This window comes from Thalassophryne amazonica, chromosome 17 (genome assembly GCF_902500255.1).
Source record: "Thalassophryne amazonica chromosome 17, fThaAma1.1, whole genome shotgun sequence".
NCBI classification, from domain to species: domain Eukaryota; kingdom Metazoa; phylum Chordata; class Actinopteri; order Batrachoidiformes; family Batrachoididae; genus Thalassophryne; species Thalassophryne amazonica.
The window spans coordinates 20075012-20100666 of NC_047119.1; the positions used below are offsets into that span (position 1 = coordinate 20075012).

A 25655-nucleotide genomic window follows, 5' to 3' on the forward strand; every position below is an offset into this window, starting at 1 on the left:
ATAAATAGAAATAAAAAAAAACTAGTTTTTGTCAAAAGCATTCCCGTTCAGACATTATTGGCATGAATGTCTTTCCATACATTTGAGCTGAGCTCTTGCAGCTGTGCTGTGCTGCACCTCAGGATGTAATTCATAAAGAATGCAGGACGTCTCATTTTGGGAGGAAAAAAAACATTTTAGTTGATTATAGTTTATTGTCTATATTACGACATTTGGAAAGAGGTGTCATTTTATTTAAGTGGTAACTCACTTTGAAGTTATTAATTCCAACTGTTAATTCCAATTCCTCTGTCTCGGCAGAGAGCTGCGCAGCGTTTGGTGCTGTGCCAACGGAATGGAGGACGATTCTAATTGCTTGTCTGCAACAAGACGAGTCCCCAGTTAGTGACTTTAATCTGCACAAGTGATATTTTAATGGCTTTGAGAGGGGTTAAGAAGCAGACTTCCGCTTCTGAAGAGCAACGAATCAAAGAACCAATGAAATAGCAGATCAAAGCACTGCTTCATTGGTTCATGCTTCAAAGTGGAGTCGCACTGAAGAAGATGTTGATTACAGAGCCACTGCAGGGTCTGTAATCAACGTACAGAAATGATCATTTTCCCGACAAACACCCTCAAAAACAACGGCTGTTCTGAAGGACCAATAAGGGAACTGTTAAGCAAAAAGGCTATCGATGTCGTGGATCTAATCATTTCTTAACGATACCGAAAAAGAACTGGTTCTCGACACCCAACCCTAGTTATAAATATCCTTTTAATAAAATAAAGCTAAAACGGAATTATTTCTCACTCACATTCACTCAAATGAGACTTTATGAAGCGTTTGCTGTTTTTTTTTCCTGTACGCACTAGTTGGTGATCTCGTTACACACACTGCACTTTCATTTGAATGCTTTTATGAAGTCACGCCGCCATCTAGTGGGCTCAGAAAAAACAGCCAGTGCTTCGTGAAGCCTCATTTGGTGTTCACACCACTAACTGTAATAATGTGTAAATAAATGTCATATTTAGGTACAGAATCTTCTTAATTTTGACACACTGTGGACTGTTGATTCCCAGATGGTGTTTGGATTGAATTTCCTTTTGAAATTCCCTCGCCGCCATTGAAGTGGGCTCACATGATGGAGCACTTCTCCTCCGCTTTACTCTTCAACTCAGTCATGGTCGCTGAGGCTTTCTCTTTGAGCTGGTCCATGTCCATGTTCTGCAAATTCTGTATCTGGCCCATGATGGAGTCCTTGCCCTCTTCCTCTGTGGCGTCCTCATCCACCATCTTGAGGAGCTCCTCTGGCACGTCCACGTCATCCCCGGCCATCTCGATCATGTTCTCGTCCTGCTCACTCTGCGTAAGATGCCACAGGAAAAGTGCGGTTAGAGACATGTTCTGTTCTTTCGCCGCCAATGAGTGACAGTGAACAGGGCAAACAAAGCAAGAATGATTAAAATAAAACAAAACAGCAATTGAAACATCAGTTGTAAAAAAAAAACAAAAAAACAATAATCTGAAGAAATATGCTGTTTTAGATGTATTTTTCCTCATATAGCAGTTTATATCAACCCTGCAACAGTTATAGAAATGAGCTCTGGTCAATTTGTTTTTGCTGATGCCACACATGGATCTTGTGTTACAAGTCCTTTTTAAAATTTTTTATTCATAACATATTGAACACGCAGTAACAAACAACATAATTAAAGGTAAATAAGGCCATATAAGTAGCGCAAGTACAACATAAAACATGGAAAGATTGAAGTTCTCCATCGCTACAATGGATTTCCATCAATAGGGCTGCAAAAAGGCAGGGTTCACGCTGACGCCGTCCTGACAGAAAACTAAAGCTGGATGCAAAATATAAAATTTACTGGATCCATGCACGATGCATTCAAAATGTTCAAAAAGTTATTTTTTTCTCTGTTTTTTTTTTTTTTTTTTTTGTCTGCTTGAAGCAGGTCCCTGCATCTGTTCCTCTGTGCCCTTTGTGCTCTCTGCTGGATGGAGGAGGAGGGGTAAGGTTCAGCCTGCTGTGTGTTTGTGTCACAGCGCGGTGACGACACAGTGAGCAGAGCAGAGTTTTACAAACATATTTTTAAACTTCTTTTCTTTCAAACTCTGCTCTGAGTGTCTCTATGAGTGTCCTCGCTGCAGTTAAACTAAAAGTAGCTACAGACCCGCAACACATTAACAACAAACACAAACCCTTTTTTCCCCAAAAATATGGTGCTTTACGCCGGAGCAACAGAACTTGCCACAGGCTTATCCAGTAACATTCACAGGAAAACTAGTCAAGCAGTCCTGATACTCACACACTGTTTGTGCACGTGAGATTGTATGAGAGGCTCTCCGTCTGCTCACTTTCCCTTTCGCTATGCATAATGCGTAGGGCGCATTGGAGTAGCCAGGGGGCTATTCAAATGGGCCAACTAATAACACATCACTCCTAAAAACAATCTTTGGTATGTCACATGAGGTGATCTGCCCTATGATTGGATTTTGGAAAACCATGTGACGGTGAACCAATTCTGATTGGGCACTCACATTGCTCACCTCATCACACAGCTTGTATGAGGAGTACAAAGATGGTGGACAGTGGCTCCAAAGTCCGCGGAGTTAACTTTTCAGCCAAAAAAAAAAACCCAAGTAAGTTTCTATCTCATATCATTAAAAACATATTTATAATTTAGTAAAGCTTGGTCTCAGCTGTCGTATACGACGGCGCCGGCCCCAGAGAGTTAAATACACAAGTCTTTTTTATCACACAGATCATCAACAGTCCGTATTATCAATGTGCAGCTTGGAAATCAACAATAGCATATGTAAACAAAGGTGGATGGTCCAATCTGAGTTTGCATCAACAAAAATATGGTGGCAACGAACCACCCACGGGTAGTCTGGATGTTCGGGCACCACTATAGACATATATTATTCAAAATTCAAGATCTTATTAATCACCAAACCATTCCAATTTAAGGTTTGAAAAAAGGTTGGTCCTTTTCAGCAATTTGTGGACAAACAGATTTCTCCGATATTACGCTGTTGTCAAACATCAGTACTCAGAGACTTGATTGCTAACAATGTTTTAGTATGTTGAATGTTGCAAAATAGTGAACTTATCCTTTGAAAGTCACAAAACATTGCCTCACAACTGAATATTTGTAAAAAACAACAACAACAACAAAACCCCCCATAAAACAGTTTACTTTTATTTCTGTGCCCCAAATATCTTTGGTCCTTTGAAAATCGTTGCAAATACAGTGTCAAACAGTTTGAGATTTTTACATAATAAATATTAGACAATGTCATATTTAATATTTTTGAACAGTGCATAAAGTTTTGTTGTGTGTGTGTGTGTGTGTGTTTTTTTTTTTTTAAGCTGGGTCTGTTGAGTAATTATACATTCTACAAATGCTGTATTTATGCGCCTAATCAAGTAATATTAACCATGCCCATAAAATTTAGTTGGTTACATTAGAAAAGTAAATTGGAACAAATTATTCTGATTTATTGTATATTTTTTTTCCCCATTCAAACAATCATATTTTGTGGATATAAGTAGATTAAGTACAAATATAGCATTCCATTTTTAGGGTGTCACACATAGTTAGATTTAGAGAGGTAGGGGTGGTGAAGTGTGCTTGTTTTCAGTACAGAAGGTTCCTGGTTCACAGCCACCCCTGCCCATTCTCCATGCAATGTGAAAGACATCCGGTGTAAAACCTGTGCCATATCAACATGTAGAGCCCCCTCGGATCTGCTGTGGCAACTCCGAGTGGAAAAAGAAGGGGGACGCTGAAGGGACATACTTCTACTTTGTTAGATTTAGAATATTTGTTCATTATATCAGTCACCAATTTCTTCTTTTATTTTTTCTATTTAGTCCAATAAGAATGAAAGGGGTTACATTGTGCAGTTTTTAACAGTTTGTTAAAATATAGCTTGGAGGTTTATTTCAAACAACCTCAAAGTTCCACTGTTATATAAAAGTGCACTTCTCTGCTTTAAGGAAAATTTAGACCTGACATTTCTCATGTTACTCTTTGTAACATACGTCACAGAAGTCATTATTTGAACTTGTGTGTGTGAGTGAGTGAGGATATGTGAAGAATAGCTCTTTTACATTTAAAGCAGAATGCACAGAAACAAATTATTTCTTAGAGCAACCCCCCCCCCCCCCCAATAAAGAATTAAAAAAAACCCACCCTGGGACATGGATGCCAACCATTCACAAATATAACCAGTCCATCCCCACCTCCTGTATTTAGCCCCGTATCTATTGCAGCAAAGGGAAATTATCTTTTCCAATCCATGTTGTCCTAAACGCTGAAGCCCGAAAAAGTTTACACTTTACACATTCAATTTTTTTATGGTATCCAATTAAAAACAAGAGGAATATGGCTTCTCCATATTATTTATTATTATTGTTGTTGTTATTATAATTATAGCAATAAATTATGCCTTTAAAGTTGACTGAAAACAATCTCTGCAACATGAGATAAATTAAATAAAAATATAAAAGCCAAAATAATGGTATGAAAAAGTATGGGTACATTTTATTATAAAATTTTATTCTTTATTGTTCTAACTTTGTTTTTATTATTCTGAGTTAGTGTGGAGTTGCTTTAGAGAAAGTTTAAAGCTTTTCATGTTTCACATAATGTAAATATTTAACATCAGTGTTAATGAAATATAGTCGTACAGTATTCCACTTTGTGCTGTGACAGCTTTTGACTTCAGTCTGCAAGATTATCTGAGCCCGGATTTAACCTCTGCTCTCTGAGCCCTGAAGATCATCTAAAATTATCTTCTGCAGCACTGCATGGGACCTGAATCCCATTAGATTAAGAGTATCTTGACTTTTATTTACTCAAATTCTTTTTTTCCCCTCTTTCTCTCTCTGTCTCTCTCTAATTCACCATGTCCTCTTCCAACGACAGAATCAAATGGACAGAAGAGGAAGGTGCAGATGTACACAGAAGCAGACATTGTGGTTGACATCATTGTCTTTTGTCATACTCAGTTTTCCCACACTTGTATGGAATGTAAACATCATTAACAAAAATAAATGAAGTTAGAACTATAGTCTCCTGCTATTCTCCTTGTGTTATATTCAATTCAAAGGTCAAACAGTGAGAGAATTGCAGCCGTTATTTCACAAGAGCTTTTTGTGTGACAATATGAGAAGAACCAGCAGCAGCCAAGGTTGTCACCTCATTGAAATTAATTAAAACCTTTGTACTAGGATGCCAACAATCCATAGTTTAATTTTTCACCATAGGGAAAAAAGAAAGAACCCTTTCATTACAAACAAGGTGTCGCCGCTAAAGCTACTTTGAGTCAGGCCCATAAGTATTTGGACAGTGACCTGGTTTTGTAATGCATATCAAATGTCTTGTCCAAGGACACAGATGGTAGCGTGAACGGGATTCGAACCAAGGTCTACATATCGGTGGGCCAACTCCTTATCCAATGAGCTCCCTGTGCTATAAAAGAGGTTAAAAATTCAAGGAGTTTTCCAGAAATATTGCATTAACCAATTAGGAATTACAGCCATTTGTGTAAACAGACTCTACATTTTCAGAATGTAGAAGTAATTGGACAAAGAAAACATAAGGATTACTTGAAATATAAATCATTGTTTTTACAATTTCAATTTCAATTTATTTTCATTTATACAGCGCCAAATCACAACAGAGTTGCTTCAAGGCGCTTCACACAGGTAAGGTCTAACCTTACCAACCCCCAGAGCAACAGTGGTAAGGAAAAACTCCCTCTGAGGAAGAAACCTCAAGCAAACCAGACTCAAAGGGGTGACCCTCTGCTTGGGCCATGCTACAAACATAAATTACAGAACAATTCACGGATGAATATACAAGAAATGCTGTTGGTGCACAGGACAGGAGGGTTGCCAACACAAATACAACTGGATTTACAACAGGATTTCTTTAGACAATGTCAGAGGATGGCCCCGCAACAGATGTGTCCTGTCCAGGTTGCACCCCACCTATCAACCAATAACTGCTGGGATAGGCTACAGCTCCCCCCGTGGTCCTTAACTGGAATCAGTGGGTACAGGTACAAGTCAGATAATGGATACGTGAACATTTTGAAGTCAATGGATATGTCTGGGACTTTATTTACATGAATTACGGCAGGAGTAGTGGCCAAATAGTTTGTACACTTGGTTTGAGTGTTGAAGGTTCCCAGTTCAAACCCCACCCCTGCCACATTCTCCATGAAATGTGGAATTGTGTCAGGAGGGGCATCCGGTGTAAAACTTGCCGCAAATCAATATTGGAGTCTGAGCGAAAACAAGGGAGCAGTCAAAGGTACTTACTTCCAAACAGCAGGCAGTTCTCAAAAATGAAGGAAGAATGAGAGAGGTGAGGGAAGCCATCAAGACTCCCTGAAAACTCTGCAGGAGTTACAGGCCTTTTTCTGTTGTGTAACTAGTTATAATATGCATCTTCATGTTGGAGTGGAATAGAGAAGGATTTTCTTAAACAGAAGACATTAAATTCCAGCTACAGTTGTCAGAGGGCACATGGGAGACTGGAGCCCAGACAATCCATTTGTTCAGATGAAAATCTTTTAGCGTATAGATGACATGGCAGTGCTAACCACTGCACCACTAACAACTCTAACACAGAACATATTCAGTTTCTGACCCCTGCTGGGGAAAGTTAAAACTGAATAACTCCATAACTGTTCACCTTTGGCAGTCGGTACTTGTCTCTGAGGCAAACTCTGAGCGTCGCTCTTTCTGCCTTCTTGTGTAAGAAATCAGCATCTCTCTCCATCCTGAAAAAGACAAAAGAAATAGTAAAAAAAAAAAAAAAAAAAAAATCCACCTTGGATTTGCTGTGGCAACCTCAAGTGCAAACAAGGGAGCGGTCGAAGGGACTTACTACTTCCTTATTACTAGCAACATTCACTTCACTCACTCACTCACTCACTCACTCACTCACTCACTCACTCACTCACTCACTCACTCACTCACTCACTCACTCACTCACTCACTCACTCATCGTCAACCGTTCATTCCAATTAAGGGTCATGGGGGCAGGAGCCTATCCTAGTAGTCATAGGGCGTTAGGCAGGGTACACCCTGGACAGGACGCGAGTCTGTTTTTAAAGTCATGTTTTTTATTTATTTATTTTTTACTACTTTGGGAGGTTCTACGAATTATTCATTAGCAGGCTGAAGGCAGCTGACACAAACAGACACAACAAAGCTCATCAGGAGAGCTGGCTCTGTCCTGGGGGTTGAGCTGGAGTCTGTGGTGGAGGTGTCAGAGAGGAGGATGCTGAGGAAACTCAGTATCCAGGACAACACCTCCAACCCCCTGTATGCATCACTGACATCCTGTCAGAGCACCTTCAGCCACAGACTGAGACCATCTTGTATAAATGTCTTCCCATCATTTCATATAAATTTGTTGTACTTATCGTATATATATATATATATGAACACTGTTCACTGTTTATTGTACATCGGTACTCTGGCAAAATAATTTCCTTTGGGATAAATAAAATTGATCTAATATTATATATCTTATATATCTATATATTATACAGTAGTGTTCAGAATAATAGTAGTGCTATGTGACTAAAAATATTAATCCAGGTTTTGAGTATATTTCTTATTGTTACATGGGAAACAAGGTACCAGTAGATTCAGTAGATTTTCACAAATCCAACAAGACCAAGCATTCATGATATGCACACTCTTAAGGCTATGAAATTGGGCTATTAGTAAAGAAAAAAGTAGAAAAGGGGGTGTTCACAATAACAGTAGTGTGGCATTCAGTCAGTGAGTTTGTCAATTTTGTGGAACAAACAGGTGTGAATCAGGTGTCCCCTATTTAAGGATGAAGCCAGCACCTGTTGAACATGCTTTTCTCTTTGAAAGCCTGAGGAAAATGGGACGTTCAAGACATTGTTCAGAAGAACAGCGTAGTTTGATTAAAAAGTTGATTGGAGAGGGGAAAACTTATACGCAGGTGCAAAAAATTATAGGCTGTTCATCTACAATGATCTCCAATGCTTTAAAATGGAAAAAAAAAACAAAAAAAAACCAGACACATGGAAGAAAATGAAAAACAACCATCAAAATGGATAGAAGAATAACCAGAATGGCAAAGGCTCACCCACTGATCAGCTCCGGGATGATCAAAGAAAGTCTGGAGTTACCTGTAAGTGCTGTGACAGTTAGAAGACGCCTGTGTGAAGCTAATTTATTTGCAAGAATCCCCCGCAAAGTCCCTCTGTTAAATAAAAGATGTGCAGAAAAGGTTACAATTTGCCAAAGAACACATCAACTGGCCTAAAGAGAAATGGAGGAATATTTTGTAGACTGATGAGAGTAAAACTGTTTTTTGGGGTCCAAGGGCCGCAGACAGTTTGTGAGACGACCCCCATGAAATCATGAAAAACTGTGGTTATACAACTAAATACTAGTTTAGTGATTCACAGGATTGCTAAAAAAGCAGTTTGAACATAATAGTTTTGAGTTTGTAGCGTCAACAGCAGATGCTACTGTAGAGAACCTTGAATCTTCGATTGGACTAGGCTGCTTGACGTGAGGACGTTTCGCTTCAAATCACAGAAGCTTCCTCAGCTAAAATTCTTGCTCTGGTAGTCTGACCTCTGTTTTGACTCTTGTAGAGAAGAATAAACCAGAAGCCAACAAAAGCTGGAGTTTTTAACCTAACCAGACCCCTCCTAATGAGAGGCCGACTGCTATAGGCTAGTGACTAAACAATAGCTCTAATTAGCACCTATTGTACTCTAGTTAGCACTCTCCTAATGATGGGATGGAAGCCTCCCCTGATGGCTCCCTTGACGACTCTCCTGATGACGTGAATGACTCATTACCATGAACAAAAGACTGAAACTGCTTTGACCTGAGTACCCCATTGTAAACAGGGGACAAAGCGTGTCTGAGACCCGCCCCCCGGTTAAGGCTGGGTTTCAACTGTTTTACAAAGAATGCTTCCTTGACACCTCTCTCAAACCATTTCTTCTCTCTGGCTAAGATTTTAACTTCCTTGTCCTCCAACGTGTGGTTAGTGTCTTTCAGGTGGAGATGAACTGCAGACTGAGGTCCACTGGCGACCTCTCTGCGGTGCTGGTATAGCCTCTTGTTTAAAGGTTGCTTAGTCTCACCTATGTAGTGTTCATTACAGTTTTCCTGACATCTGATATAATACACTACATTGCTCTGTTTGTAACTAGGGATCCTGTCCTTAGGGTGAACTAATTTCTGTCTCAAGGTGTTAACCGGTTTAAAGTAAACTGGGATTTTGTGCTGTCTGAAGATCCTCTGTAGTTTTTCCCCTCTTCTTGTCTCCATCTCCTGTCTATCTGGTCTCTTTGTTTTCTGGGACTTCTGCACTTTGTCCAGGGACCATCGTGGGTACCCACATACTGTGAGGGCTTTCCGTACAAGTTGTTGTTCTTTAGCCCTTCCCTCTGCAGTTGTGGGCACCTGTAGGGCTCTGTGTTGAAGAGTCCTGATCACCCCGAGCTTGTGTTCAAGGGGGTGGTTTGAGCCAAAGAGCAGATATTGGTCAGTGTGAGTGGGTTTTCTGTAAACCTCTGTCTGGAGCTGCCTGTTCTCTCCAATCGTAACATCACAGTCCAAGAAGGCTAAATGGTTATTTCTGGCATCCTCACGTGTGAACTTGATATTGGAATCCACCGAATTGATGTGTTCTGTAAAGTCCTCGACCTCCTGTTGCTTGATTTTAACCCATGTGTCATCGACATATCTGAACCAGTGACTGGGAGAGATGCCCCTGAACGACGTCAAGGCTGTCTTCTCCACTCGCTCCATGTACAGATTGGCCACAATGGGGGATACCGGAGACCCCATTACACAACCATGGATCTGTCTGTAGTAATTCCCCCTAAACAGGAAATACGTGGTGTTAAGATAGATCTCCAAGACTTGGCAGATGTGGTCTGGTGTGAGTTTGGTCCTTTCAGGTAGAGACACATCCTCCAACAGTCTCTGCCTCACAGCTGAGATGGCCTCAGCGGTGGGGATGCAGGTGAACAACGAAGTCACATCAAATGACACCATAGTTTCATTTGCCTCCAGCTGCAGGTCCTTGATCTTGTTCACAAAATGTTGTGTGTTCTCCACATGGTGGTCTGAGTTACCCACTAGAGGAGCCAAGTGAAACGTCCTCACGTCAAGCAACCTAGTCCAGTCGAAGATTCAAGCTTCTCTACTATGGAAACCATCTGGACAACTGACAGCCTACACAGAAACACAGCAGATGCTACTATTATTGTGAACACCCCCTTTTCTACTTTTTTTTTTTTTACTAATAGCCCAATTTCATAGCCTTAAGAGTGTGCATATCATGAATGCTTGGTCTTGTTGGATTTGTGAGAATCTACTGAATCTACTGGTACCTTGTTTCCCATGTAACAATAAGAAATATACTCAAAACCTGGATTAATCTTTTTAGTCACATAGCACTACTATTATTCTGAACACTACAGTATGTTATATTGCGAAGCAACTTACATAACGGTACAAAAAAAGTCACTGCAAACGTTCCCTTTCACTCAGTGGATAGCCTTCTGTCACAAATCACTCCTGCCACTTTTCTCCGCTCACTTCACGCTGTCTGAACTCTCTTCTCCACCTTGGCAAACTTTCATTCCCCTGCTCTCCAGAGCACACCATCTCTCTAGGCTCGTCTCAGCCTGCTCCCTACTCTCACTGTGGATCACCGTGTCATGTGCAAACATCATAGTCCATGATTCACATCTGATCTCATCAACGTGTCCATCACTACTGCAAATAGTATTTGATTGAATTCCAACTCTACCTAGAATGCATCTGTTATTCCTACTACTACCTGTTTCAAAACTGCTACAGTGTCCTCAACTTACACCCAAACTATGATAAACCCACCCATAATGCTTCTGACATTACTTCCCTTCATTAAGTGCCTTGTACACACAGTATATCTACCTTTCCTCTCTTCATCATATCAGGTAGCGCTCTTACTTTACCATCCAGTATTCAAAGTTCTTCTCACTCCTCCCCGCAACCTTCCTCCTTCCCTGCTGCCTGCAGACACACTCTCCCCCTCTATTTACCCAACAGTAGCACAGATTTCACTGGCACCCTGATGGACAGCAATACTGGTGGCGATCATGGTTAACTGGGACCTCAAGTGATCTAATATGGACATTTAATTTGTGATCTGTATGTTTGATTTGCCAAAATGAATGCTTGAGTCCCTTCATAATGCAACCTTCATTTATCTGCTTGGGAACAGCACTCAGAGTGCACCGGCCTGGGGTCTGCCCAGTTTTCAGAAGACCCAGTAGTCAGAAAAGGTGTCGTTTGGGGATTCCATACTTTTTACTGGGGTGCCCTAACTCTTTTGCACTGCTTGAAATCCTAAATACAGTTCCAGTTTCACTTTCTGTACATGTGGGGTGCCCTTGTGGTGTTCATGTGGAAAGGGAAGATATTGAAGGTGGGTTTGTGCCATGGTGTTATTAATTGATGGCAAATGTGGACCAACTAGGGCTACTGAAAGGCTGATTTTCACATATGTGCCCACATTTTCAGTAATATTGTTTATCCCAGGAGTCATTGCTTTTTGTGTTCATAACTAGAAAAATGTACAATCCCAATTCCAGTGAAGTTGGGATGTTGTGTAAAATGTAAATAAAAACACAACACAATGATTTGCAAATCCTCTTCAAACTATAGTCAATTGAATACACCACAAAGACAAGATATTTAATGTTCAAACTGATAAACTTTATTGTTTTTTTGCAACTATTTGCTCATTTTGAAATGGATGCCTGCAACTCATTTCAAAAAAGCTGGGACAGTGGTATGTGTAAGTTGGCATGTCATGGGCACTAACACACCCCCATACCATCACAGATGCTGAACTTAGTGCTGGTAACAATCTGGATGGTCTTTTTCCTCTTTAGTGCAGAGGACATGACATCAATGATTTCCAAAAACAATTTGAAATGTGGACTTATCAGACTACAGCACACTTTTCCACTTGCGTCTGTCCATTTCAAATGAGCTCGGGCCTAGAGAAGGCGGCGGCGTTTCTGGATGTTGTTGATGTATGGCTTTCACTTTGCATGGTAGAGTTTTAACTTGCACTTGTAGATGTTGCGACGAACTGTGTTAACTGACAATGGTTTTCTGAAGTGTTCCTGAGCCCACGCGGTAAGATCCTTTACACAATGATGTTGGTTTTTAATGCAGTGCAACCTGAGGGATTGAAGGTCACGGGCATTCAATGTTGCTTTTCGGCCTTGCCGCTTACGTGTAGAAAGTTCTCCAAATTCTCTGAATCTTCTGATTATATTATTGACTGTAGACGATGGACTCCTTAAATTCCTTGCAATTGACCATTGAGAAACATTGCTCTTAAACTGTTGGACTATTTTTTCATGCAGATGTGATCCTCGCCCCATCTTTGCTTGTGAATGGCTGAGCCTTTTGGGGATGCTCCTTTTATACCCAATCATGAGTGTCCTCAGTTCCCAAATGCTTATTGAGTGTTGTTAGAAGGAAAGGTGATGTAACACAGTGGTAAACATACCACTGTCCCAGCTTTTTTGAAACGTGTTGCAGGCATCCATTTCAAAATGAGCAAATATTTGCACAAAAGTATAAAGTTTATCATTTTGAACATTAAATATCTTGTGTTTGTGGTGTATTCAATTGAATATAGGTTGAAGAGGATTTGCAAATCATTGTATTGTTTTTATTTACATTTTACACAATGTCCCAAATTCATTGGAATTGGGGTTGTAGTATGTAATTTAGTTGAGTTTCTCTTGCATGAACAACGTGGGACAACTTGTCACTCTTATACCAAAGGGCTTAGTTCAGGCTCAGGGTTTTGTTCATACATGTATATGTTTTTCAGAGACTTTATTTTTGCGACTGAACATTGTGCAACAGTTTACAGTATAGTACAGTATACTTACATACAGCCAGGTTGAATGTCCTTTAGCAAGTTTCACTTTGGACAGATGTTTTATCGTTACAGTCAAAAGGCTTCTGGCATATTTATTAATCTTCTTTTTGGAATTGTAGTAATCAAATAAATTGGTTGATTCCCTGGCTCTAACCTGACTTTTCACCACAGTCCAGATATTTTCAACAGGCTTGAGGTCAGGACTTTGTGATGGCCATTCCCAAGGTTTAATGTTGCCCTGTAATTAGATTTGATATGTGTTTGAGGTCATAGTCATGTTGAAAGAACCAGTTTTGTCCAAGATTCAACTGTCTAACTGATGTTTTGCTGAAGAATACATACATAGTCCTCTGACACAGTGTTCCATCTACTTTGTGTAATGCCCTGGCATACGGCAATGGAGATAGCTGTATGAAGGATAAAAAGTAAAACAGTCAAAAATTGTCAAGAAAAGGTGGGCAAAAGATCCTGCACTTCTTCCATCACCGAAAAGCCTGCGAATCACGTGAATTCAAACAAAACTTCCAAAGAAATTTGTTGACGTCTGCTAAGATTTCAACAGATTGAAGGAAAGGAACAAAACAAAACTGAAACTAACGAAAAAAAACGAAGCGAACGTCGACAACACTTTAAACGAAATCAATACGAACCATTCACAATCACTTGACCAAAAGCGCAGCCAGCCTTGTCCTCTTTACCGCAGTACTTGCAGGTGCGAGATTTCATTTGTCTTCACATTCTGAGTCTTTCTTGTCTCAAGAAAACTGGCAATAAAAATGATGATTTAATCCTTTATATTTAGAATAATTATAAATTATTAGCTGTATCATAGTAGCTGAATTATTGTTAGCTGTATTATGTTAACTGTATAATAGTAACTGTATTAATAGTAACTGTAATAAGTTATTGTATCATGGTGTGGAGTAAGTATGATTTTTTTTTCTACTTCTCTAACTCTCTCTTTGCATAGCTTTGCACGAATTTATATGTTCAGTTAGCTCTTAGCTGTTTTTCAGTTAGCTTTATATACATTTAACTGTTTTCATAGTGATAAATACATTTTTAGATTCAGATAGTGTTATTTTAAGTAAATTTTAGATTGATATCTTTATATTCATTTAGCTATTTGCATAGCTTTGCATGAATTTATATGTTCAGTTAGCTGTTTTTCAGTTAGCTCTATACATTTAACTGTTTTCATAGTGATAAATACATTTTTAGATTCATATAGTGTTATTTTAAGTAAATTTGTAGATTGCTAGCTTTATATTCATTTAGCTAGTCACATAGCTTTGCATGAATTTATGTTCAGTTAGCTGTTTTTCAGTTAGCTTTATATACACTTAACTGTTTTCATAGTAATACATTTTTAGATTGAATTTATATGTTCAGTTAGCTGTTTTTCAGTTAGCTTTATATACATTTAACTGTTTTCATAGTGATAAATGCATTTTTAGATTGAATTTATATGTTGTTAGCTGTTTTTCAGTTAGCTTTATATACATTTAACTGTTTTCATAGTGATAAATACATTTTTAGATTCATATAGTGTTATTTTAAGTAAATGTTAGATTGCTAGCTTTATATTCATTTAGCTAGTCACATAGCTTTGCATGAATTTATGTTCAGTTAGCTGTTTTTCAGTTAGCTGTTTTTCAGTTAGCTTTATATACACTTAACTGTTTTCATAGTAATAAATACATTTTTAGATTCAGATAGTGTTATTTTGAAGCGTCAAAGACAGAAAGAGCGGGCAGCAGCACAAGCTCAGCATACTCAAGTGTTCATTTGCCCCAAGTGTAACAGGTCTTGTGCATCCCGCATCGGACTTTTCAGTCACCAGAGGGCTTGTAGAAAATAAACAACAAAAAAAAGGCCTTCCCACTAACCTCGCAAGCGAGGAAACTGCCAACAACATTCTGAGTTCTCGCAGCATGTCTGTACCTTGTTGTACATTTTACCTGTGATAGTACTTGTCCTGACGAATACCTTTGAGGAGTCCATGGCATCTGCCATGAGGAACTGTCTGCATCAGATGAAGGTGAAGACATGCCAGTGCAGGCACATACAGGCCACACATAAAGGGCTGAATTGTGCATAAATAGTTAGTTGATAAAACGTTCTTAACGCTATTGATTCTGTATAAAAATGTTGCTTTTTTCGTCCCAAAAATGAACAATTCATTAGCAATACAAGAATGTTTTGTTCAGCTCGTCGAAGCTTTAGTTATTGATTCGTTCAGATATCGTGGCATTCGTCAGCCTTCATTCAATACGCAGGAGGTGAGAGGTTGAACAAGGTCAAATGAAACGCTAACATTACGAAAACTAAGCAAATGATGAGAAACCATGAAGAATGAAAGTATAACGAAATATGGACGAATTGAGGTTGTCTGCAGTATTCGTCAACAGTTTAAATATTCTGACGAAGCAACAGATGCAGGAACGAAGCTGAGCAAAGGTTAAAACGATACCTCCAAAAGTCAACACAAGTCCAGATTCTTGTTTCGTTTGGGCTTCATTGTCCCAGTGCCGTGTGACCGGGTCTTAATGCACCAGTTCCACTGGCAGTAAAACAGTCCTGGAGCACAATATTACAACCAGCAGGTTTAACAGTTGGTAGTGTTCTTGGGTTGAATGCCTCACTCTTACTCTTCTAAACATGCTACTGGTCATTGTGGCCAAACAGTTGTTTTCTTTGTTCATGTGGTAATCCGATGTAATCTTTAGTCTGTCTTCAAGGTGTTGGTTTTAGGGCAGAGACCTCTTTCTTGGATGGCAACCTCTCAGCTGATTGGTTATATGCTGTTTATCTTTTTGTAGCAAAAATGTACACATTTAGGGAGCAAAAATCGGCAATGGGATGTCGCCTTAAGAAGTACTTTGTATGTGACTTTTTGAGCTTCAGTGTTCTCAAAGATAAACTCATGTAAATCCTCTTAGCCAATTAAAGTACCAGGATTAATGGCCAGACTGAATTAGATGCCAACATTTGTACAGAAATAACAATGCAGTTAAAAATAACATCACAACATGGGACCCTTTCTAAGAGTACACATATAAATTCATGTCTTTTGACTACAACTATATTTATCAAGCAAGACCTCTAACAGATCTAAATGCATGCAGCAGCATGCAGGCTGATAAATCTGCTTATGTAATGGTATGACCTCTGCATGTGGGCAAATCTTTACTGGAGTCCAAATGGCATCTTCTGTAAGACTTTAACAAATGTTATTACCATACCTACATGTCTTCAAACTACAGTTTACAGTGGAATTAATATTTTTTTAATGCAAATGATTTTTTTTTTAATTTAAGCATACTTTATGAATGGGAATTCAACAGTTTAAATGCATTTAGTCACAAGTACCTGCAGAGCATAATAAAGTAGTTTGAAAATTCAATGTCCTTTTAAAAATAATAGCAAAAAATCTACAATAAGAAAAAAAAAATTATGGTTGTCTTCTGTGTGACCTTCAGCTCCATACACAGTATAGTTTATGCATTGATATGTCGTCTGGTTCTAAACTGCAAAACATTCATAACTGCAAACTGGAGAAAACGTTAAACACTGAAGGTTGTGATGATGAAATGTGTAATAATTCATCTGCAGGCTGACGTCACCATCAGGATAAACCACTTACTTCTCCTCCACCAGCTGTTTTTGGTACTCTTCATACTCCTCACGGGTCATTCCCGCTGCTTTAGCTGGATCCGAGGGGGTGGCCTCTTCTTCTTTGTCACCTCCGCCACCGAGGCCCATTCCCGACAACGGGTTCCCAATCATACTCTTGAGCAAAAAGGCCATCGTGAGTTCTGAAACTTCCTGGCCTGCTAAGATGAAAATGACTTTGTTGATGAAAAAGTGCTGTCCTTCAGTTTTGGCTTCTTTAGCTGTGAAATCCGACTGTAGTTCTTAGCTAACCTGCTGCTTGTCTGTGTAGTCAAGGACACACTGATGACCACACACACACACACACACACACTTTGACTCCACCATAATCTGGATTTAATCCTTCCTGCTACGCTACGTTAAGAGGCAGATGGCCTGTTTTCTATCTATTTTTAAAATCACTGCAACTTTTGTGGATTCTGTTTACTTTATTCATTTTGACACCATGTGTTGAAGGTGCAGCAACCATAAGTTTTTTGGAGATGAGTTTCCTCACACTGTGATGACACTGATTTTGCTAACCAACCCCATTCCGCTACTAGCACTTAATCATATTAAAGTGCTGGCCAGCATGTGCAGCTTGCGAGCGGGATTATGTTTGCATTTATCCCCACAGCAGCCATCTTTGATGTCCTGCTATTGTTCAGTGTTTGAGTGATTGGCAGGACGGATTGCGTAAAGGGAATGTTTCTTATCAAATATGGTTATCTTCATGAGAAGAGGGATCATCACGACTTCTGATATTGTTAAATAAAGAAGCTACGCAATTCATTTCACCAGTCGACACACTGAAAAAAGGTGTAGTCACTTCAAAGAATCCATCATTTCTTGAACTGCAATGACTCAGCATAAATTCTCTACTGAACGTGGTTTTAGTCACTATCTTGCCTCTGCAGATGTAACAGCTTTACCACCAAATATAAATCAACAAAAATGGAAAACAATAGAGTGGAACTCCAGGAATTTCCATCCTGAACGGTAATTGGTCCAGTATTGGGATAGAATGCTAGAGTCACAAGATGGAGTGCATTTTGTATAGTTGGTTCAAAGCATTTTGCAGTGATGCCTCACACATTCACCCATTCACACACCAATGTCAGGCTGCTGCCAGGCAAGGCAACTACACACAGGGAGCAACTTGGAGATATAAGACCTTCCATAAGGTGCCTTAATGATTTTCCAATCTGCCAGGGATTTCAACTGAGAATTCTCTGGTCAAAAACCCACCGCTTTGGTCACTTGACCATCACCATCCCCACCCAAAATCTTACCCCGGTGGACTGCAGCTATACAATGTAGGCCTACTGGGTGAGATTTTTGCCTACAAACCTTAACTGCTTCTTCACATCAGTGAAAAGGCAAAAATATTATATGTCTAGTAGCACAGAGAGCATCCCTGCAGATGTATGCGTTTATCTTAGTAAATGAGAGGGAAAAAAAAAAGAAGTTTTCATCAGACAATGCAGGCAGCCTGCTTCCTGTTTGGCGACAATACTCTCTACTGAGACAATATAAGGGTGATTCTTTAACTACGGGTACTATTGGCCTTGTAAATGTAATTTCCACCACACCATTGCCTTACAATATAAAGTGCCTTGGGGCAACTGTTTGTTGTGATTTGGCGCTATATACATGTGCTCTGATGTCACTGTTTATCTCCATAGAAACTACCCAAACAATCTTTCATACAAACTGTTTAAAGGGACATTACAGTGTTGTGGTGGAAATTACGGCAATAGTGTGGGACAACTACATTTTGTTTAAAAAAAATCACAACAGTTGTATGCCATTGAATATCCCAATTATGTTTTGATTATTTTACTGATATTTTATTCAGAGATATTTTAAAACATTAGAAAAAACATTTCTTTACCATTCATTTTTATCATTGAAGATCAAAAGTCTGGGTGTGGGACAAGCACAAAATGGCAATATTTGCATGTAATGATGCTGAAAAAAGGTTAAAAAGACATCATAGACTACTAGAACAAATTTCTTAACACACTTTCATTGTAAAGATAACTATAAAAGTGTGAAATTTCCCCTTTTTTCATACAATATGATCAAAGGACATCATAAGTGCCTGTAGTCTAAGAATCACCCATAAGTCAAAGGTCAATGAGGAGCTTTGTCTGAAAGGCAGCCACTTAAAAAAAAGTTTAAGTTCTGAGGTAAATATGCACATTATTTCTATGTTCCCACACACTTTGCTTTCCACGATTCAGTAGCTTGCTTTGATGTTTTTAAGCTTAGTATGACTGTTAAAGGGAGAGAGCTGGCTGATATGCTCGAGAAGAGAATGGTAGACATATTGTGTGCGTGTGCAAGAGACCAAGTGAAAGGGAAGGCCAGGAGCATAGGCGATGGGTTCAAGTTGTTGTATCATGGTGTAGATAGGAACAGAAATGGTGTTGAGGTCATTTCAAGGATGAGCATGTGGTGGTTAAGCAAGTGTCTGACAGGCTGAGGAGTGTGAATTTGGAAAGGGGTGATGATGAATATCATCACTGCATATGGCCCACGGGTAGGTTGTGAGATGGAGAAAGAAGACTTCTGGAGTGAGTTAGATGAGGCGGTGGGGAGTGTGCCCAAGCATGAAAGAGTGGTGATAGGAGTAGACATCAATGGGTATGTTGGCAAAGGGAACTGAGGTGATGAGGAAGTAATGGGTAGATATGATATCAAGAAGAGCAGATGGCAGTTGATTATCCAAAATGGATCAAAAGGGAGGAGCACAGGGTGACATAAGAGTGGAGTAAGATGCAAACAGGTGAACGCTGAAGGAGGAAGACTGTTGTGTGAAATTCAGTGAGCAGGTGAGAGAGGCACTGGATGGAGGGGAAGCAATTTTGGACAACTGGGAAAGTACTGCAGATGTGGTGAGGGAGACAGCTAGGAAGGTACTGGGCGTAACATCTGGACAGTGGAAGGAAGACCAGGATACTTGGTAGTGGAACGAAGCCGTCCAGGAAAGCATAGGGAGAAAGAGGTTTGCGAAAAAGAATTGGGATAGTCAGAGATGAAGAAAGTAGATAGTTGTACAAGGAAATGCGGTGTAAGATAAAAAGAGCAGTGGCAAAAACTAAGGAAAAGGCATACAGTGAGCTCTATAAGAATTTGAACAGTAAGGAAGGAAAAAAGGACTTGTACTGATTGGCCAGACAAAGGGACAGAGCTGGAAAAGATGTGCAAGATTAGGGTGGTAAAAGATGAAGATAATGTGCTGACAAGCAAGGAGAGTGTGTTGAGAAAGTGGAGGGAATATTTTGAGGAGCTGATGAATGAAGAAAATGACAGACAGAAAAGGCTGGTTGATGTGGAAAGAGTAAAACAAAGAAAGTACAAGAACTTAGTAAGCATGCTTAGAAAGCAGTTGGTCCAGATGACATTCCAGTGGAGGCATGGAAATATCTAGGAGACATGACAGTGGAGTTTCTAACCAGATTATTTAATAAAATCATGGAAAGTGAGAGGATGGCTGAGGAGTGGAGACGAAGAGTGCTGGTTCCTATTTTTAAGAACAAGGGTGATGTGCAGAACTGCAGCAACTACAGAGGCATAAAGTTGATCAGCCACAGCATGAATTATGGGAAAGAGTAGTAGAAGCTAGGCTTAGAAAACAGATGAAGGTCTGTGAGCAGCAATATGGTTTCATGCAGAGAAACAGTACTACAGATGCAATGTTTGCTCTGAGAATACTGATGCAGTATAGAGAAGGCTAGGAGGAGTTACATTGCGTGTGAAAGCTTATGACAGGGTGCCAAGAGACGAGTTGTGGTATTGCATGAGGATGTCTGGTGTGACAGAAGTATATGAGGGTAGTGCAGGACATGTACAAGGATAGTGTGACAGAGGTGAGATGCGCCGTAGGAATGACACTCATTCAAAATGGAGGTGGGATTATACCAAGGATCAGGCCTTTCTTGTTCACAATGGCGATGGGCAGGTTGATGAGACCAGACAGGAGTCTCCATGGACTATACAGTAGTGTTCAGAATAATAGTAGTGCTATGTGGTTTTGAGTATATTTCTTATTGTTACATTGGAAACAAGGTACCAGCAGATTCAGTAGATTCTCACAAATCCAAGACCAAGCATTCATGATATGCACACTCTTAAGGCTATGAAAATAGGCTATTAGTAAAAAAAAAAAAAAAAAAAAAGTAGAAAAAGGGGTGTTCACAATAATAGTAGCATCTGCTGTTGATGCTACAAACTCAAAGCTATTATGTTCAAACTGCTTTTTTAGCAATCCTGTGAATCACTAAACTAGTATTTAGTTGTATAACCACAGTTTTTCATGATTTCTTCACATCTGCAAGGCATTAATTTTGTTGGTTTGGAACCAAGATTTTGCTTGTTTACTAGTGTGCTTGGGGTCATTGTCTTGTTGAAACACCCATTTCAAAGGCATGTCCTCTTCAGCATAAGGCAACATGACCTCTTCAAGTATTTTGACATATCCAAACTGATCCATGATACCTGGTATGCGATATATAGGCCCAACACCATAGTAGGAGAAACATGCCCATATCATGATGCTTGCACCACCATGCTTCACTGTGAACTGCGGCTTGAATTCAGAGTTTGGGGGGTCGTCTCACAAACTGTCTGAGGCCCTTGGACCCAAAAAGAACAATTTTACTCTCATCAGTCCACAAAATATTCCTCCATTTCTGTTTAGGCCAGTTGATGTGTTCTTTGGCAAATTATAACCTCTTCTGCACGTCTTTTATTTAACAGAGTGACTTTGCGGGGGATTCTTGCAAATAAATTAGCTTCACACAGGCGTCTTCTAACTGTCACAGCACTTACAGGTACCTCCAGACTGTCTTTGATCATCCTGAAGCTGATGAATGGGTGAGCCTTTGCCAATCTGGTTATTCTTCTATCCATTTTGATGGTTGTTTTCCATTTTCTTCCATGCGTCTTTTTTTTTGTTGTCCATTTTAAAGCATTGGAAATCATTACAGCCTATACTTTTTTTGCACCTGCGTATAGGTTTTCCCCTCTCCAATCAACTTTTTAATCAAACTACGCTGTTCTTCTGAGCAATGTCTTGAACGTCCCATTTTCCTCAGGCTTCCAAAGAGAAAAGAATGTTCACAGGTGCTGGCTTCATCGTTAAATAGGGGACACCTGATTCACACCTATTTGTTCCACAAAACGGACAAACTCACTCACTGAATGCCACACTACTATTATTGTGAACACCTTTTGTACTTTTTTTTTACTAATAGCCCAATTTCATAGCCTTAAGAGTGTGCATATCATGAATGCTTGGTCTTGTTGGATTTGTGAGAATCTACTGAATCTACAGGTACCTTGTTTCCCATGTAACAATAAGAAATATACTCAAAACCTGGATTAATCTTTTTAGTCACATAGCACTACTATTATTCTGAACACTACTGTATGTTTGCAGATGACATCTAGTCTGAAGAAGTGGAGATATGCTCTGGAGAGAAGAGCATTGAGTCAGTAGGAGCAAGACAGAGAGAGTACATCTGTATGAATGAGAGGGAGCCCAATGGAATAGTGCAGTTACAAGTGAAGTGATGAAAGTAGATGAGTTTAATAACTTGGGGTCAACTGTCGAAAGTAATGGAGAGTGTGGTAGAAAGGTGAAGAAGAGAATGTAGGCAGGGTGGAGTGGATGGAGAAAGGTGGCAGGAGTAATTTGTGACCAAAGAATAATTGGCAAGAATGAAAGGTAAAGTTTACAAGATGGTAGTGAGACCAGCTATGTTGTGGACAGTGGGGCAAAAAAGTATTTAGTCAGTCCATGATTGTGCAAGTTCTTCTACTTAGAAAGATGAGAGGTCTGTAATTTTCATCATAGGTACACTTCAACTGTGAGAGACAAAATGGAGAAAAAAATTCCAGGAAATCACATTGTAGGATTTTTAAAGAATTTATTTGTAAATTATTGTGGAAAATAAGTATTTGGTCAATAAAGTTCACTCAATACTTTGTAAAATAATCTTTTTTGGCAATGACAGAGGTCAATCGCTTCCTTTAAGTCTTCACCTGGTTTGCACACACTGTAGCTAGTATTTTGGCTCATTCCTCCATGCAGATCTCCTCTAGAGCAGTGATGTTTTGGGGCTGTCGCTGGGCAACAAGGACTTTCAACTCCCTCCACAAATTTTCTATGTGATTGAGGTCTGGAGACTGGCTCGGCCACTCCAGGACCTTGAAATGCTTTTTACGGAGCCACTCCTTCATTGCCTGAGCGATGTGTTTGGGATCATTGTCATGCTGGAAGAGCCAGCCAAGTTGCATCTTCAGTGCTCTCACTGATGGAAGGTGGTTTTGGCTTAAAATCTCATGATGCATGGCCACGTTCATTCTGTCGTCCTGTCCCCTTTGCAGAAAAACAGCCCCAAAGGGTGATGTTTCCATCCCCCATGCATTCTTCTTCCTCCAAACATGAGTTTTTACCAAAATGTTCTATTTTGGTTTCATCTGACCACGATATATCCCAATCCTCTTCTCGATCATCCATATGCTCTCTGGCAAACTTCAGACGGGCCTAGACATGTACTGGCTTAAGCAGGGGGACACACCTGGCACTGCAGGATTTGAGTCCCCCTCTGCATAGTGTGAGCCTTTGTTACTTTGGTCCCAGCTCTCTGCAGGTCATTCATCAGGTCCCTCCGTGTAGTTCTGAGATTTTAGTTTACCGTTGTCATGATCATTTTGACCCCACGGGATGAGATCTTGTGTGGAGCCCCAGATCGAGGGAGATTATCAATGGTCTTGTATGTCTTCCATTTTCTTACAGTTGCTCCCACAGTTGATTTATTCACACCATCCTGCTTGACTATTGTAAATTCACTCCTCCTAGCCTGGTGCACATCTACAATTTTCTTCCTGGTGTCCTTCGACAGCTTGGTCTTGGCCATGGCTGAGTTTGGAGTCTGACTGTTTGAGGCTGTGGATAGGTGTCTTTTATACAGATGAGTTCCAACAGATGCCATTAATACAGGTAACAGGTGGAGGACGGAAGAGCTTCTTAAAGAAGTTACAGGTCTGTGAAATCTTGCTTGTTTGTGGGTGACCAAATACTTATTTTCCACCATAATTTACAAATAAATTCTTTAAAAATCCTACGTGATTTCCTGGATTTTTTTATTCTCATTTTGTGTCTCATAGTTTAAGTGTACCTATGATGAAAATTACAGACCTCTCTCATCTTTCTAAGTAGGAGAACATGCACAATCAGGGACTGACCAAATACTTTTTTGCCCCACTGTAGTTTAGAGATGGTGCCACTAAGAAATAGACAGGAAGCAGAGCTGGAGGTGACAGCTGTAGATATTGCGATTCTCTTTGTGAGTGACTGAACATATCAGAGGGACAGCTCAGGTTGGATGGAGACAAAAATACAGAGGTGAGATTGAGATGGTTTGGACATGTGTTAGGAGGAACCCAGGTTACATAGGGAGAAGGATGTTGAGGATGGAACCACCAGGCAGAAGAGGAGGGAGGCCAAAGAGAAGATGTATGGATGTGCTGACAGAGGACAAGCAGGTGGTTGTGTAATTTTTCGTGTCATGGGGTGGCACGGTGGCTTAATGGTTAGCACTGATGCCTCACAGCAAGGTCATGGGATCACTTCCTGCCCCTTCTTTGTGGAGTTTGAATGTTTTACCCATGTCTGCATGGGTTCCCTCTCACAATCAAAACATCCTTATTTAGGGTCTGCTCCTTTCTCTCCCACTGACCAAGGCAGCGTCTCTACATCTGGAGTTGGTCCCTGGGTGCTGCACTGTGGCAGCCCACTGCTCCTAGTGGTTGGATTGTGTCTAACTGTAATTTGGACAGATGAAATGAAAAGGACAAATTTCATTGTATATATGTACAATGACAATAAAGGCTTCTTCTCTTCTCTCATGTGCTAATAACAAACATCTTATGATATGCAAATGCAAGAAGCTGATTATGTTGTGTATTATTGTTGACATTCAACAGATGTACGTATAGGATATATGCTTTTTGCACCGACTGGGTAATAGCATTTACAACCCCTGCCAAAAATTATGGAATCACCGGCCTCGGAGGATGTTCATTCAGTTGTTTAATTTTGTAGAAAAAAAGCAGATCACAGACATGACACAAAACTAAAGTCATTTCAAATGGCAACTTTCTGGCTTTAAGAAACACTATAAGAAATCAAGAAAAAAAGATTGTGGCAGTCAGTAACAGTTACTTTTTTAGACCAAGCAGAGGAAAAAAAAAAATATGGAATCACTCAATTCTGAGGAAAAAATTATGGAATCACCCTGTAAATTTTCATCCCCAAAACTAACACCTGCATCATATCAGATCTGCTCAGTCTGCATCTAAAAAGGAGTGATCACACCTTGGAGAGCTGTTGCACCAAGTGGACTGACATGAATCATGGCTCCAACACGAGAGATGTCAATTGAAACAAAGGAGAGGATTATCAAACTCTTAAAAGGGAGTAAATCATCACGCAATGTTGCAAAAGATGTTGGTTGTTCACAGTCAGCTGTGTCTAAACTCTGGACCAAATACAAACAACATGGGAAGGTTGTTAAAGGCAAACATACTGGTAGACAAAGGAAGACATCAAAGCGTCAAGACAGAAAACTTAAAGCAATATGTCTCAAAAATCGAAAAATGTACAACAAAACAAATGAGGAACGAATGGGAGGAAACTGGAGTCAACGTCTGTGACCGAACTGTAAGAAACCGCCTAAAGGAAATGGGATTTACATACAGAAAAGCTAAATGAAAGGCATCATTAACACCTAAACAGAAAAAAACAAGGTTACAATGGGCTAAGGAAAAGCAATTGTGGACTGTGGATGACTGGATGAAAGTCATATTCAGTGATGAATCTCGAATCTGCATTGGGCAAGGTGATGATGCTGGAACTTTTGTTTGGTGCCTTTCCAATGAGATTTATAAAGATGACTGCCTGAAGAGAACATGTAAATTTCCACAGTCATTGATGATATGGGGCTGCATGT

General features: G+C 39.8%; 1 protein-coding gene across 1 annotated transcript; it reads right to left on the reverse strand.

The window, feature by feature from the left end:
- Positions 1-875: 875 nt before the first annotated feature.
- cplx4a (complexin 4a) lies at positions 876-17083 on the reverse strand. Its single transcript, XM_034192250.1, has 3 exons — positions 16625-17083; positions 6706-6793; positions 876-1342 (listed from the first exon to the last, which is right to left on the reverse strand). The coding sequence occupies exons 1-3, from the start codon at positions 16786-16788 to the stop codon at positions 1115-1117; spliced, it is 480 nt and encodes a 159-aa protein (XP_034048141.1). The 5' UTR covers positions 16789-17083; the 3' UTR covers positions 876-1114.
- Positions 17084-25655: the final 8572 nt, after the last annotated feature.